Source organism: Coffea arabica, chromosome 2e (genome assembly GCF_036785885.1).
Source record: "Coffea arabica cultivar ET-39 chromosome 2e, Coffea Arabica ET-39 HiFi, whole genome shotgun sequence".
Taxonomy (NCBI): domain Eukaryota; kingdom Viridiplantae; phylum Streptophyta; class Magnoliopsida; order Gentianales; family Rubiaceae; genus Coffea; species Coffea arabica.
In genome coordinates this window covers 25,727,075-25,743,192 of record NC_092313.1, presented here as the reverse complement: position 1 = coordinate 25,743,192, position 16,118 = coordinate 25,727,075, and the positions used below count along the sequence as shown (strand labels likewise).

Below are 16,118 nucleotides of genomic sequence, written 5' to 3'. Positions count from 1 at the left end.
TTTTGTTGAGCTTTTCAGTAAAAGTAAGGAGAGGTAAATATTGTAATATCGTGTTTGTTTGTGCTTGTAACTTTTTTTCTATTTTCTTGGTGTCCAAGTTCTTCATCATTGTAGGTTAATTTTTCTACGTAATTTTTTCTATATTTCGTTTGTTAGATTTTCTAAAGAAGTGTGGTCGTACCCATGATTGAAAATCCATGGGCTTCTTGTTTCCTTTTTTATTGTCTTTTTGGCTGCTAATTTTGATTTTGCTCGTGCATTCTAGACCTGGTACTTGGTTCTTGAAAATACCAGGGAACAGAAGAAACATTATTGTGATGGTAGTAGTTTCCAGATTTCTTTTTTCTTTTCTGTAATTAATTGTGGCTTTTAAATCCCTAATCGTGATGAGAAAAGGATTTATCTAAGGTGGCCAGGTTTTGCTGTCGGCTGTCAATGTTCTATACCTTATTGATTTTGCATAAGCATTCAATCAGAAGAAGTATGCAGAGCTAAAACTTCTGTCCAGTTTGAAAGTTTTCAGGATATATAAAGGACCTACTTTGATTTTAGTCAGTCAGAAGATGACAGGAAAAGAAGATGCAAGAAATATCATTTGGCTGAGAAACAACATTGCATATTCGTATTTTCTCTATGATCATTTGGTTGTCTGATGATCTTTCGTATCTTCCCATGATGTGAAATTTTGATTGCCTAATCTGTTGATTTCTGATAAGTGTACTTCATTGCGTTGTATCTTTTAGTCAGTTCATTGATATCTTGAAGATATATATATGGTTCTCTCCTTGTCTGTCTTAGGATAGAACATCGCTGAAATCAAAATGTATCGAGTTGCACAAGCATGGGAGTTTCTAGTGATCACCGGAATTTTTGTCAATGACATAAAGATTACAAAGAAAGCGATTATCTGGCCATTCCAGAAATGTAGCGTCATTGATCTTACCCCTGTAAACTACACCTTCAAAGTCAATGCAATGAGTGCCGAGAAGCTAGCCTTCTTTCTCCCTGCTGTTTTCACCATAGGTCCAAAAGTTGAGGATCATGAGAGCCTCGTTAAGTATGCCAAGCTTCTTTCTCATCAGCAGCGCGATTCCCATGATGTCAAGGAACTTGTTAAAGGTGTCATTGAGGGAGAAACTCGAGTTCTTGCTGCTTCGATGACTATGGGAGAAATCTTTCGAGGCACCAAAGATTTCAAGCGGGAGGTGTTTGAGAAGGTTCAGTTGGGAACTGAACCAGTTTGGACTTCTGATTTACAACGGTAACATCCAGCAACTAGTTGATGTTCCAGGACATGAGTATTTCTCCTACTTGGGGCAGAAAACTCAAATGGAGGCTGCAAATCAGGCAAAGATTGATATTGCTGAAGCGAAGATGAAAGGTGAAATAGGAGCCAAGGAAAGGCAAGGACTGACGACTTCAAAATGCTGCCAAAATTGATGCCCAGACAAAGATAATATCTACGCAAAGGGAAGGTGAGGGGAGAAAGCAGGAGATCATGGTGAAGTCCCAATTGAAGATCTATGAGAATCAGAAGGAGGCTGATGTTGCTGAGGCAAATGCTCAGCTAGCAACCAAGAAGGCTGCGGCCTGCGTGGGCTCGTCAGGCAAAGTTGGCTGAGGTAGAGGCTGAAAAGAGTGTAGCCATACGGGAGGCAAAGTTGCAGAAGGAAGTTGAGAGGAAGAATGCATTGGCCAAGACTGAGCAGCTTAAGGCCCAATATCTCAGCAAAGCGAGCGTGGACTATGATATTAAGGTACTTTAATTACTATAGTTTCATTCCCTGCAATGACATTCATTCAATCATTAAGTCTGAACTTCTACTCCTTCCGTGCTGTTAAAATTTGGAAATCAGAAAACAGGACAATTCTTTGAGTTTCCAAATCTCCTTCTATTCTAAAGAGAAATAACTGCAGCCCATCAGTCGGTTTTCTGTCTTGCTTTTAACTCAAACAGATTCAAAATGAATCTCTTTTTGCTCATATGAATGAAAAAAACTCTCCATCCCTTGAACCTCATTTATTTCCTTACTCCCTTGATAACGTCAATCATGATTGCAATCTTTGTTCTTTGCCTCTATCTCATATGATTGATCCCATGGTACACATTTTGCAAGCATTACTGCAACAATTATCGTTTTGTACATGTCCTTACAACCAGATGATCATATTTCAAAGTAAATGGAGTTGAGTCCACTTTTTGAACCATGTGATGCTTTCAGATCATCTGAAGCTTTCCAGATTTAACACTCTTAATTTTTTTTGCATATGTCGTGTTGATGTCTCTATGCGGATCATTGATTGCCATTACCTATAAAAAATATAGGTTCAAGAGGCGAATTCAGATCTCTACATGAAACAAAAGGCAGCTGAAGCAGTCCTCTTACGAGAAAGAAAGAGCTGCTGAGGCTCAAAGAGTAGCAGCAGAAGCTCAACTTTACGCAAGGCAACAAGCCACAGAAGCCGAACTTTATGCAAAAAGAAAAGAAGCTGAAGCAATGGTGGCACAGGCAGAAGCTCAAGGAACTTATATCCGAACATCACTTGGTGGAAACTACAATGCGTTGAGAGATTATTTGATGATTGATGGTGGTATGTTCAAGGACATTGCCAAAATCAATGCCGAAGCTATCCGTGGACTGCAACCAAAGATCAGCGTCTGGTCAAATGGTGGAGAACCCATAGATGGAGCAGGAACAGGAAATGCAGCCATGAAAGAGATAGCATCATTTTACCGGGCCTTGCCACCCTTGCTTAAGACCGTACATGAACAAACTGGCATGTCGCCTCCAGCTTGGATGGGCAGTCTCCCCAGTTCTAGTGCCAGCCAGCCAGCAAATTAGTAATCAAAACAATATCTAGTATTAAGACTTCACCAACTAGTCTACTAAATTGCACTAATCTAACCTTGGTTTATATTTTCAGTAGACATTCTCTTAGCTCTATTCTTTTTCTCCTAAGGTAGACTGCTCTTTGATCTTGGCTTTTATAATAGCTTTTGTTTGTTGTGCGTTACCTTTTGCTTGTTTTCAAATCGCTCATCCCTGTTCTCTATTGATGCTGAATCTTTGTTCTCGTTTAGATTAAAAGAAATTAAAATGATTACATTCTGTCTGAGGCTTTCAATGGTCTATGCAAAAAGTATCTGGAACGTTATTTCGTGAGGGTATTAGATCAAAGAGTGAGGGTGCTCACCTCGGCAGTACCTTGTTGCTGAGGTGACCTCGTTTCGTCTCCTACACGAATACAGCCATTCCCCGATCCGGATCCTGAGCTCGGCTCGGTTCATGGTCTCCTACTCGGATGACCTCTGCACCCCTGGCTACCACCTCGGCTAGACGCTGATGATGTCAACACCCCTGACAACACCCAGGACCCGTGCTTTATCTGAAAAGCACTGGGTGATCTTAATGACTACTGCGCAGGACCCCCGTCATCCAGCCCAGGCGGCTACAGTGTCAGAGTCAGGCCTCCTGGCAGGGAACAGAGCCGTAATGTCAGGACATGGGTCCCACCAGCATGAACCCTCCGTCCTGACCTCCACTCCCACTCTATAAATACCCCACACACTCCCAACAAGTAAGCATACTGTTCATTTGACAATACTACTGCTTTTCTCTCGTTCTCATACTAACTTGATCGTCGGAGTGATCCCAGGGGAGAAACCCCGCCATTCACTTCGGACACGAGGATACACCTCACTTCATCTCAGAGGAGCCTGTTTCTGGTCGGTTCCACTACCCACCAAAAATCACCTCTTCAAAGAGCAAGGAGGTAAAACTTCAGGTATGGAGGCTGCAAATTCAGCTGGTAATAATCATTAGTTGATGTCTAATTATATATTCGATGCTTGATTTAGGGGTATACTATAGATTTCAGTTGTTTTCAATGTCATATTGTGAATAAGCGTTGTCTAATTTCTTCTCCATGGGAAGTTGGATAAAATTTTCAATCTCTGTGATTTGCAAGTTTTCGAAGACAGCAAGCACATTTGAACTACAGGTGAAAAAGAGTGGTGAAACAAGGCCGGAGAATGCTTTGCATGACAGTGATTTTAGCTTACTGCTGTTGTTCCATGATATCTATTATCCCCTTTAGTAGTTCTTGAAAAAGGTTTATATCTCAAGTGAGCTTCAATTTGGACAAAAAGAAAGAAAGAAAAGTGATTTTTCACATAATTCTCTTTATGGTTTCAAAATTTATACATAAAAAGGTAATAGAAACGGTCCTCTACAACACAATTGAAATGTCAAGATTATCCACATTTAGAAACAAAAATGACTGAAATTGCTAAGATATATAAAGTTAATTTGTGTGACATCTTAACCCCTTATGGTTTTCGTGCTTTATCATATGACCTCCTTGTGGTTTTCAAAATCTATGCATAATCTCCATGTGATTAATAAATAAATTCTATCTTAATATAGGGGTAATTTTAACATTTTAATCGACTCCATTATGAAATACAAATTTTATCATTTGACACTTAAGTCTAAACTAAGATGAGGTTAAGTATAATTTTTAAAACTATAGAAGGGTTTTGTAGAAAGATACTAAATTACAAGGAGGTAAATTGTAATTTATCCAAAAAAAAAAACATGGTTGGTCTATTGTAACATGTTCATGGTTACCAATGATCCAATCATTTACCCATTTATTCTTCTAAGAAATAAAATTATTCATCCTACTCCAGCCACAATCAGATAATTAGACTCAAGTCAGGTGATCAAGTGCGGAATATCATTATACACACCACACGTGATTTCCATTTGCAGCCTCTCTTCTGGGTCTTGGATCAAGTTCGGAACTTCGGATCCAATTATTCAAATATTGGTATGTACTAATAAAAAGCATTCTTCACATGGGTGACCCAATTCAAAGTCACCTCAAATTCGCCAAGTGACTATGCTGTGTAGAATGGCAATTGGGATGGATACCTATGAGGGGCAATGGGGCGGGGGGAATTTTTTCCCCCGTTTAGAAACGGGGCAGGGGGTGGGGCCCGCCACCCGTTTAAAAAATTTAATAAATATATAAATATATATGTATATAATATTTAACTTAATTAGTTACAAACTTATAATAATTATATAATTTGTTATATGTATTATATGATATATATTGTATATGTAATATAATTGATTTTATCAATTATATTAATAATTATACATGTCTACTAATATAAATTATTAATTAGTTATAATAATTTACTAATATATTTTTACTAAATTCTTAATTATACTTGACACAACAACACTTTTTTTTCAAAAAAAAAACAATAATGATTTAGTGATTGTATTTGTATCAAAAGTGAAAACTTAACTATTTTAGTTGTATTTGTTTCGTCATATTGGATTGTATTCAAATAGTTTTTGTTTGATTATTTTTATGAGTTTCAATTGTGAAATTACAATGAATAATAACTTTATGATGGGTTAATATTTTAGTATTTGATTATTTGTTAAAATTTAATTATAATAAAATTATATAACAATTTTTTATTAGTCCGATGGGGCAGGACAGGGGGCAAGGCGGGGACGGGAGAAATTAATGGACAGCGAGACCCGGGGCGGGGGAACCCGTTGCCTGCGGTTCCGTGATGGTAATTGTTTTTTTTTTTTAGTGTAAATGAGAGGGATCGAATCGGGATTTTTCACTTATGCTGTCTCCCACCGAATCATACAATCAATTCATCCCTCGGTTACCATCATGGCATGCAACATTATGTAACACAAAGAAAAAGAGATTAAAAAAATGTTAAACTGAGGTGATGTGAATTTGATATTAACTCGTAAACTTATAAAAAGCATTGCTTAGGGTCCATGTTTTAGGTATAATTCTGATCTTTTTAACTTTTTGAAACACCCATCTTTTCTACTAATATTTGTAAAACTCACAGCAGTTTTTAGATAGTTTTCTACCTGTCTCTTTATTTATGCATGGCAGGCGCAATTATTTGAATAATTTACTTTTCAAGAATAGCTAGTTAGAATTATCATTATTATTATTACTACTGCCACTTGGGCACATAATTTAGACTTCAAAAACTCCTTGTAAATTTTTTTTTTGACAAGGCAATTCTTTGTTTGAAAAGCTAATTTTTAAAATTTTTGTTTATATTTTCATGAACATATTTTTCAATCACCTTTTTATTTCACATACATCAAATCACTCCAGTAAATTTTTTTTTTTAACAAAAACTTCAGAAACTAGCAAACAAATGAGATCTTATTTTTCGACCACACAATGATTATTTTTATCTTACACTTGAATTGGATGTTAGGTGTTGATTACTAGTATCCTTCATTTGACTTCATATCATACTTGTTTCGTAACCCCACAAACGAGTATGGACAGATTTTTCCGACTTACTGCCATTGCTTTTTAATTTAAATATCTTATTCAGTATTGTCTATTGAGACCATTGCATGTCCTATTGTCAAACAACTCTATCATGGCTATACACATAGAAATTACATCACATATGTAATTTATAAGAAATTCGTATTGGTTCTATGTCTCTACTCTCTTGTTGTAAAACTGCCGTAATAGTTTCGAATGCTTCCTAAAACTTTTGGTCCTAAAATATGCCAAGTAAACAAATATTAATATATCAGACATAGCCTCTTTCTTCTTGGAACATTGGTAGTGGGCAGTGATAAAGTTAAACATTGGAGGCAGTTTATTTAAATCCAATTTAATTAACAACTTAATGAGATTATTAGTCTGAATTTTTCATACCTACTTTGAAAGAGACTAGTTCGTGTTCGGACTGCTAAAAGAACAGCACTAGATTAGATTTCTGAGTGTTAGATTATAAAAGGGAAAATTTCTTGTTATCTTCTGTGATTTTACATAACAATAGATGACCCCTCTAAGATTTTGAAATAGTCACATAATTTCTTTGTGATTTTATATAAAGTGAAAAATGGATAGAATACACAACCAGTTTTCGATTTATACCAAATCCACGTAACCCCCTTATGTTTTGTATAAGTATCAACTTTATTCCTCTGTAATTTTTGCATTTATCCACTTAATCTCCTTATACTTTTATACAAGGTGGTTAAACCGTCGATTGATTTAGCATTTACGAAAGAGGGCACTATTGATATTTCAACTAACAACATTTCATAGGCTATTTTTCGTCAAATTTTCACTTTATATAAAATCATAAGGAAGTGAAGTGGATATTTTGAAACGTTTGGGGGTCACGTGACAACAGAAAAAATCAGATGACTATCATAAATGACGATTGAAGTGCTGATTGCTTATGGTTGTCCAAACAAATGCAGAATTTCAGAAGTTATATAAGTAATATGATCATGATTTTATGACATAGTGGGATGGTGGGAGTAGTGATAACAAAAAAAAAAAGAATGATGAAATGAAGTTTGCAGATTTATTTAAGGATACCTCAGGGTTTTCATTAAGTATGATAAAGATAGAACTTTTAAATTAAATACAAGGTACAAAATTAACTTTATTTGATTTTAGCCTATACTTTACAACCTTACACAATTAAAAGTCAAAAAATTTGTGCGTGAAAAGAGATTTGACATGAAGGAAAAATCATGAAAACAAAAGACGAGCTTGCAGGCAAACGAAAATAAAAGAAATGAAACATCAGATCACAATGTCTCAAATTTAAAGATCTAAATATTCGAGACTTGATTAAAAGGTGTCCAACGAGTATTACTTGGTATAACTAATATTTGGCTAACTTATCATTTTAATATACTATTTATTTATGTTTAGTTTTCCTTACATTTAGATAATTACTAGATTTAATTTCATATTTTCCAAATTTTAATATTTAAAACCTAACTTAATGAATATTCATTGAACACCCAGTTAAGCAAATACATTAATAATTAATGAATTAAATGGGATTCCTCTCAATAGTTTCATGTACCCCACAAATTAAGTTCTTGATTGAATTGTGTGTTTTCATAGAAAAATACTTTGGATGCATTTTTTACTCACTTTTTTACTTCACACGTGTCACATCGTTATAATATATTTTTCTACAAAAATTTTAAAAATTTACAATCTAAACAAGGCCTAAGGTTGCCACGTGAAAACATGAAATGATCTAACACCTTTTTGCAGTAAAATAAATCATAGAGATTTTTTGAAAGGCTAATTACCATGTAATACAAAACTTGTATATCACCTTTACATGGAACCAGACCAAATACAGAAACAGCTCTTCTCTACTGTCATCTATCAACATTGTCTGGTTACAGAGCCAACACTATTCCATTCCCTCCTATACCCCCCCAAAAAATGGGGAATGGAATTAGAAGTCCCATCTCATTTCTCATCCTTCTTGCTTTAGTATTCCCATTGACCCTTCAAATCTCAGCCGTTAATTACCCGATCAACGTCTGGCCTAAACCGACAACCTTCTCATGGCCCAAACCTCAAATAGCCTTACTTTCTCCGAAGTTCGAAATCCATTTCCCTTCAAACCCATACCTCCATGGCGCTGCCAAACGCTACTCTCAACTACTCATTCAAGAACAATACCACCCACTGGTAGCCCCGCCTCTCAATCTGCCGGACTCACCCGCACTCCAATCGCTGATCATCACCGTGACTGACAAATCAGCGCAGCTAACTCACGACGTTGACGAGTCCTACACCCTCGTTATTCCCTCACCATCTCAAAGTACTGCGGCCGCCATATCGGCCCAAACAATATGGGGAGCTATGCGCGGGCTGGAAACATTTTCTCAGCTGGTGTATGGGAAGCCATCAAGAGTGGCTTGTGATTTGTATATCTATGATGAACCCTTGTTTCCTCATAGAGGAGTGATGTTGGATACCTCAAGAAACTTTTATGGGGTGGCTGATTTGTTGAGGTTGATCAAGGCCATGAGTATGAATAAGCTGAATGTTTTGCATTGGCATATAACGGACTCGCAGTCGTTTCCCTTGGTGTTGCCGTCGGAGCCGGAGCTGGCCGAGAAAGGAGCCTATGGGGAGGTGATGAAGTACTCGCCGGAAGATGTCAAAAATGTGGTGGAATTTGGTATGGAATATGGGGTCAGAATTGTTCCCGAGATTGACATGCCCGGTGAGTTGTCTACTTACATACGTTTCTTTCCGAATTATGATTTCATTATCCAAATTATTTGGTTGGTCCTCAAACTATTTAGTCACTACGCTTTTAACGCTCCAACTATTATTTGTATATTTTTAGCTCTCCAAACTCCTAAAAGCATCCGTTTGGATTGGCCATTTTTTTAAAAATAAGTTTTTCAAATACAATATTATAGTAATACATAATAATTCAAAAAATATTTTATCTATACAATATATGAAATATTTTAAAAATTTTATAGTAAAAATTTTTCATATATATTATTATAGTAAAATTTTTCAAAAATACTCCTAAAAACAACTAATTCAAACGAAGCAAGTTCTGACCCTATGTCCATTCAAGCTTTTAAAACCAACGGAAACTACACCGTGCACAATATACAAGCAAAAATCTACTCATAACTAGCAAGTTTCATAGAAATCTAAGTCCAGATTTGGAATCTACATGAAAAGCAAAGTCTAAAAATGTAATTTAATTTAAATTTGATAGCACTAAAATAATGATCAATTACTGGTCAACAACAATCAATGGCCGTTAATGTATTTGGAGGATTGAAGATGGTGAAAATTATGCCACTTTGAGGAAGATTTTATCGGGAATAATGATTGAAATTGATTGAAGGGCTAGAAATATATGTTTTTAGACGTAAGAGGGCTAAAAATATACAAATAATAGTTAAAGGGCTGAAAGTGTACAAGATCAATAACTTGAGGGCCAAAGGGACTTTTTGCCCTTTCAAAATTGAATAGATGCTATCTCTGTCACTATATGTAACATGTAACTGTATTTGCTAGCGTAAAAAAGCATTTATATCGTTAATGAAGTGTAAACAAGTCTGATGGAGTTGAGTAAAGTTGACTATAATTGCATATTAATCTTTACTACACAATAGCATATATATTAACAAATATAAATACATGTCACTTGATATCAATTAGAGGCTGGATTTTAGATTTGCATACTTCTACACCCGCTAATATATATATCATCAGTGTAAGAAATACTATTTGTCTTCTAATTACTGAGCTCGAACTTGACTAAAAGTTAACAGTGCTGATCACAACAGCATAATCCGGCTTTTCAAGCACACTTAATATTTTAGAATTAATATGTAACTGGAGCTTAACAGGAAAGGACTCCCGAATATTTGAAGAAAATGAAAATAGAAAGGTTAACAAGGTTAAGCCCAAGATCTCTTTTTTTTTTTCTTTTTTTTTTCAATTGTGCGAATTACTTGTGAAGCACTGTTGCACTTAATTATAAATTTGGTTTGCTATATTGATTACTTCCATAATTCTTTAACTCTTTTGATCCAACGGTGGTACTAAGTTTCTTCTAGTTAGGTTCATGGGTATGGTGAGGTTGTTTGTTTTACATTGAAAGAATGAATAAGAAAGAGTGCTTGATATGTATGTAATAACCTACAATCTATTAGGTTAAGTTTTTAGGTTAAAATTGGCTTTTGACTTATATATTAGACATCTTTCAGTTACTCTCCTCCTGTCCTCCCTCTGCTATTGTCTCCCTTAGGATAGAAATACCATTTGTCACCAATTGTAAAATATTTAATAAATTTACTAGAGCCAAAGTCAAAACAACGTTCAAATTGCATTCTATATTTTCCGGCTATAAATCGGGCCATGAAATCGGGCATGAATTTGAAGAAAAGCTTTATAGCAACTCTCTACTCCCGTGTTAAAAGTTTTTTGCAGATGCATATGGTTACTGATATATTTTTAAGGGACATTGAATGCAACTTAGTTTTTAGGTTGTTAACTTGATCAACTCCTTTGGCGAGAGTACCATGCAATGAAACCAGGGTATGCTAGACTTACATTTCGTTAGGTTCCTGAATTAAGTTTCTTGAAGCCAATCTCAATATGGTCATTTCGAGATTCATTATGCAGCAAAGACACTTGTCTTCCATACATGACTGCAAATTATGTAATTTGCAGGACACACTGCCTCATGGGCAGAAGCTCACCCTGACATTGTAGCTTGTACAAACATGTTTTGGTGGCCTGCTGGAGCAGATTTGTCGAGCCGAATAGCCCATGAACCTGCAACCGGTCAACTGAATCCCTTGGCCTCCAATACCTACAAAGTAGTCCAAAATATCATCAAAGATGTAGCCACTATGTTTCCAGATTCATTTTTTCATGGAGGAGCTGATGAGGTCACCACAAATTGCTGGAAATCTGACAAATCCATCCAAGCTTTCCTTGCCAAGAATGGGACTCTGAGCCAGCTTCTAGAAATGTTTATTACTTCTACCTTGCCTTACGTCATCTCCCAAAATCGTACAGTCGTCTACTGGGAGGATGTTCTATTGGATGCCAATGTCAGTGTGGCTGCTTCACTACTTCCCCAGGAGAATGTCATTTTACAGACATGGAACAATGGGCCGAACAACACGAAAAAGCTTGCTCAAGCTGGTTATCGAGTTATCGTGTCATCAGCCGAGTTTTACTACTTGGATTGTGGGCACGGAGGGTGGGTTGGAAATGACAGCCGGTATAACCAGCCACCGGGTACTGATCTTGGTAAGGGAGGTTCCTGGTGTGGGCCATTTAAAACATGGCAAACCATCTATAACTATGATATCACGTATGGACTAAATGAGGATGAGGCTAAGTTGGTCATAGGAGGAGAAGTAGCATTATGGTCAGAACAAGCAGACCCAACAGTTATGGACCCTAGAATTTGGCCTAGAGCTTCAGCAATGGCGGAAACATTGTGGTCTGGGAACCGGGATGAAACAGGAATGAAGAGGTATGCAGAAGCCACAGATAGATTGAATGAATGGAGGAACAGAATGGTGACCAGAGGGATTGGTGCTGAACCCATTCAGCCTCTTTGGTGCATTAGAAATCCGGGCATGTGCAACACAGTTCAGCCATATGTACCTAATTGAATATTCTGTGTCCAATATTCATTTTGGTTATCCCCCGTTTCCTCTGTTTCGTATTACTCTGAGGCAGCTTTGCTATCTGTTACTTTTGTATTGCTTATATATATGCAGGTTTCTTGTTATTTCATATTAAAAACATTTGAACTTTTGATAAATAAGTTGGATTTTTTTTGGTTGGGGGGGGGGGGGGGGGGGAGGGGGGCTTTAATGGTTTCAAAACAATCACTCAAACTTATTGATCATGGAGAGATGTAATATACAGGATAACTATTGTTTGGTATGAATTTCAGGTGCTAATAATTGCTCCTCAAGTGTTTGTAAATCAGATATTTCCTTGCATGTCTATCTTGGAAAATTAGTGAACTTTATACAGCCCATACCGAGACGCATGGTTTAAAGTCTCGGCTGAGTCGTCTCGAGACCGTCACTGGAACAAACCCCTCCGATACGATACCGGGACGAGATGATTCTAAGATACTTGACTCGCGGAGATCTTGGCTGAGTGATCGAGAACTCGGCTGAGAAATCTCCAATACGGATAGTCTTGGCCGAGTCGACTCGAGTCGACCCGAGTCAACTCGCAAATTTACATTTTACAGATTTTCTTTTGCTAATTTTTTTTAGCATTTTTTAATATTATTCACAATTTTTAGAAATATTAAATCCTTCAAAATTTGCGTCTCGCCAAGACCGTGACCGATATGTCGAAATCAATGTGGAATAGTTCGGGCCGCGACCGCGACTTTGAACCATGCCGAGACAGATGATGTTTACGTCCCTTTTGATGATGTCCATTTGAGGCTGGGTCTCGTTGTAATGAACTGATTCATAAAATAAGCCCAGACATACAGGCAAAAGGACTGATTGGTGCAAGCATTTCTGACTTGGAAATCTGTTTGCTTAGACTCGTTGATCAAACTTCAGCATTAGACCCAATTTTCATTAAACGATTGAAATACTTTCTTTTTATGCATAACCTGCTTATAAGACTAGTGAGAAAACTAATGCCAAGATTCCCAGTCACAGAGATTAAAAGAAAATATGTAGACATAATGAACCACTGAAGCATAAAGTAAACTGGGGAAACCACTTACAACCCAAAAGCATTTCATAATACGAATTTAATTTAGCTTTAATCAGTGTAAGCGATCTCTTGACAGAATGTAATTAGAATTGCGGAAGCAAGGCTGAAATTTTCCCCGAAACATTTAGGTCTTGAAGTCGAAGAACCGCTTTGCAAAGCATAATTTGCTAGGAATAAAGTTTTCTTGCAAATTTCCTGATAGTATAAAGCCTGTAAGTAGCTATTTCTGGCATACAGTTCCCATGCCATTACTGAATGATTAAACTATACCAGATTATGATATGTAGTTGAGACATCAGTGTCTGGGGGCTGGCCAATAGTCGATATCTGAACTGGCTCCAAATGGCATCATTGCATAGAACCTTACCTTCCTAATTACTTCTGCCAACTAGTCTTTGCCCATGTGTTTAGGTTTTGTTTAAATCTGAGCAGGACTGTTAGATGTTTAATGGTGAAAACCTTTCTTAAGGGACTTGAATCCGAGTAACAGAAAAGAGTCTTTGGCACATTCAGGTGCTTCTTGGATGTGGCACAAACCCCTATCTTTTGCTGGATAAATCAAGGTGAAGTAAGCAAGAGGGTAACCTCAAAGTTGGAGTGATATCCTAGTTTTTGACTCTTGCACTAATATTAACATGGCATACAGCTGCACAAACTCACTAAGCTTATGCATACCTGCTCTGCTTCATCAAATCCAGCGAATTTTGACTTTTCAACCCATCATTGTTGCCGGTTTCTTATACTCAATCACTTAATCATGCATTGTCTACGATATAAAACTTTTACTTGTGCTAGTCAGCCTTCCATAAAAGCAGTATAAAAACCATAACTAGTTGTAAACAACTCAAGTTAGTCTGAGTTTTGTGTATTCTTGTATTGAGAAGCATAATGAGGTCCTCTAGCCAAGCTATAATCTTCCTCATGGCTGCCTTTTTGGTGCTGTTTCTCATTGCACCAGCTTCAGATGCTGCAGTTACATGCGGCGATGTAGCCAAGAAGATTGGCCCTTGCGTTGACTACCTGAGGTCAGGCAGTGGGGCGCCACCTCCTCCTTGCTGTGGAGGAGTTAAAGCTCTGGCAGCTTCTGCAACAACTACACCAGATAAACAGGCTGCTTGTGCTTGCCTTAAGACTGAATCCAAGAATCTGAACATCAAACCTGAGCTAGCTAAGGCTCTTCCAGGAAATTGCGGAGTCAGCTTGCCTTATCCCATCTCCCCGAATTTCGATTGTACCACGTAATAACTCTTGCCTCTTGCTTATAGGCGTATTATATCACCTTGTACTCTTGTTTCTAAATGTTTGTTGTTGTCCTTAATTTGCAGGATCCGCTGATTCTGAAGCAGCTCCGCAGAGGATAAATGCTTCTCTTTTGTATGAAGAAGCAAAGTACGATGATGCCGGTCTTATTTACATTACGATGATGTTGGTTCTCTTTATCTAGTCATATTATGAATTATGCTGGACTTATATCCTTGCTGTCTTGTACTGTGAAATAAAGCATCGCAATGTATTATATTGCGAGAATTTGGTTTCTCAAATCTCAAGTGCATTACCTAATTCCTGTATCTCTTCTAATTTCAGTTTTTCGTTTGTCAATTCATGGTAAATTTTCTACCAAGTAGATCACACTAAAACAAAAACGAATCCTCAAAAACCATAGAAGAAATGGTGAACCTGTTCTCGCTACGAGCAGAATGCAAACCGGCTTTTTGTGGCTCTGTTATCATCACATCTGCTCCAATCCAAATCCCACAATGATATGCTTATTCATCATGTGATCATGGTTCGCCATCGCAGGTCGCGTCCAGCATATCGGTTGAATATCGGGTGATACACACCTTATAACGCATGAAAGTTTCCAAAAATTTTAAAAAACTTGCTAAAATTAGAAAATTACTAAAAAAATCTGACTAGACTCTAAGTTGACTTTGATATATTGGCCGACATCATGCATCACGGATTTGAATTGGCTAATATCGGCCGAGTCAGAGTAAGTCGTTGCGGATATGATAATATCCGCGATTCAGGGATCTATATCATACCGATCTCCTCCGTTTCAGTTACAACTCGGCCGATACGTATTGGTATCGGTTGGCCGATATGGCAAACCATGCATGTGATGATGTATTGTGCAGGGCAGAATTTTACAATGAAATCAATAAAAATGACAAAATTTTGTCAGCTTCGCTATTTAAAATGGCAGTAATAACTAGAAGCTGTGTCTGATCTTTTGCTTACAGTGTCAAATTGATACAAGAAAAGACAATCAAACTCTTCTGACTTAAAAACTCTGATGGGCAAAGTGCTTCAACTGCTATCATTGATTGAATTCAATTTGATGTTTATTACAAAACATGATAGTAATACAATGATAGTAATACATCCACTTTCAATTTGATGTTTATTACAAAACATGAGCACTTTTGGAATCTAAGAATCAATGTACAAGTGGACAATCTTGCTTGATTTTTTCTTATATATTCAAGAAAAAATTGTCCTGTAGCATTAATCATAATTTTAAGACAGATAGAAGGTTATGAGAATTGTCCTGGAGTAACGTGCTCTCGTGCTTAGGCCGAATTTTGCAACGAGATAAGCATCAGGCACATGACAGGCTTCCTGATAGCTAATCCCACAGCACCGCATTGCCATAGATCACCTGCTTGCAGAATGCAGAGCCTTATGCAAAGATCACAAACATGCTTCCAACTTTTCTCAATTGCTGCCTGCCCCAACTCTAGCTCACTTACTAGATGTTAACCAAGTTTGCTACTTATTGACTTCCACCACATCACATGAGACAGAATGAGATGAGTTTTAATCTCCTTTTCTGAATTATGCAACTAATTAAACAATTGCTCCCCCTATACAGATCCTTGCATTTCTTTCTATAAATATCGATTTGCCACCTTGAATTCAAGCAAGACTTAAAACTTATCCGGATTTCAAATATTGAAAGTTTCGTAATATTGCTTTCTCTGTATCAGCATGAAATCCAAGGCCCCTTTTGT

General features: G+C 37.0%; 2 protein-coding genes and 1 pseudogene across 2 annotated transcripts; all 3 read left to right on the top strand.

The window, feature by feature from the left end:
- Positions 1 to 821: 821 nt before the first annotated feature.
- On the top strand, positions 822 to 2,843 carry LOC113728829 (flotillin-like protein 6; annotated as a pseudogene).
- A 5,360-nt stretch (positions 2,844 to 8,203) lies between these two features.
- On the top strand, positions 8,204 to 12,142 carry LOC113732153 (beta-hexosaminidase 2-like). The gene is made up of 2 exons (XM_027257800.2): positions 8,204 to 9,082; positions 11,065 to 12,142. Exons 1-2 carry the CDS (start codon positions 8,290 to 8,292, stop codon positions 12,021 to 12,023), a joined length of 1,752 nt encoding a protein of 583 aa, XP_027113601.1. The 5' UTR covers positions 8,204 to 8,289; the 3' UTR covers positions 12,024 to 12,142.
- Positions 12,143 to 13,935: 1,793 nt separating this feature from the next.
- Positions 13,936 to 14,645, top strand: LOC113728952 (non-specific lipid-transfer protein 8). The gene is made up of 2 exons (XM_027253298.2): positions 13,936 to 14,342; positions 14,430 to 14,645. The coding sequence occupies exons 1-2, from the start codon at positions 13,993 to 13,995 to the stop codon at positions 14,437 to 14,439; spliced, it is 360 nt and encodes a 119-aa protein (XP_027109099.1). The 5' UTR covers positions 13,936 to 13,992; the 3' UTR covers positions 14,440 to 14,645.
- The last annotated feature ends 1,473 nt before the right edge of the window (positions 14,646 to 16,118 follow it).

Bases quoted from the DNA above. Each gene is read 5' to 3' on its own strand.
- LOC113732153 (XM_027257800.2), top strand. From the start codon at position 8,290: ATGGGGAATGGAATTAGAAGTCCCATCTCATTTCTCATCCTTCTTGCT. The intron at 9,083-11,064 runs GTGAGTTGTCTA...TGTAATTTGCAG, and splicing joins TCCCGAGATTGACATGCCCG to GACACACTGCCTCATGGGCA.
- LOC113728952 (XM_027253298.2), top strand. From the start codon at position 13,993: ATGAGGTCCTCTAGCCAAGCTATAATCTTCCTCATGGCTGCCTTTTTG.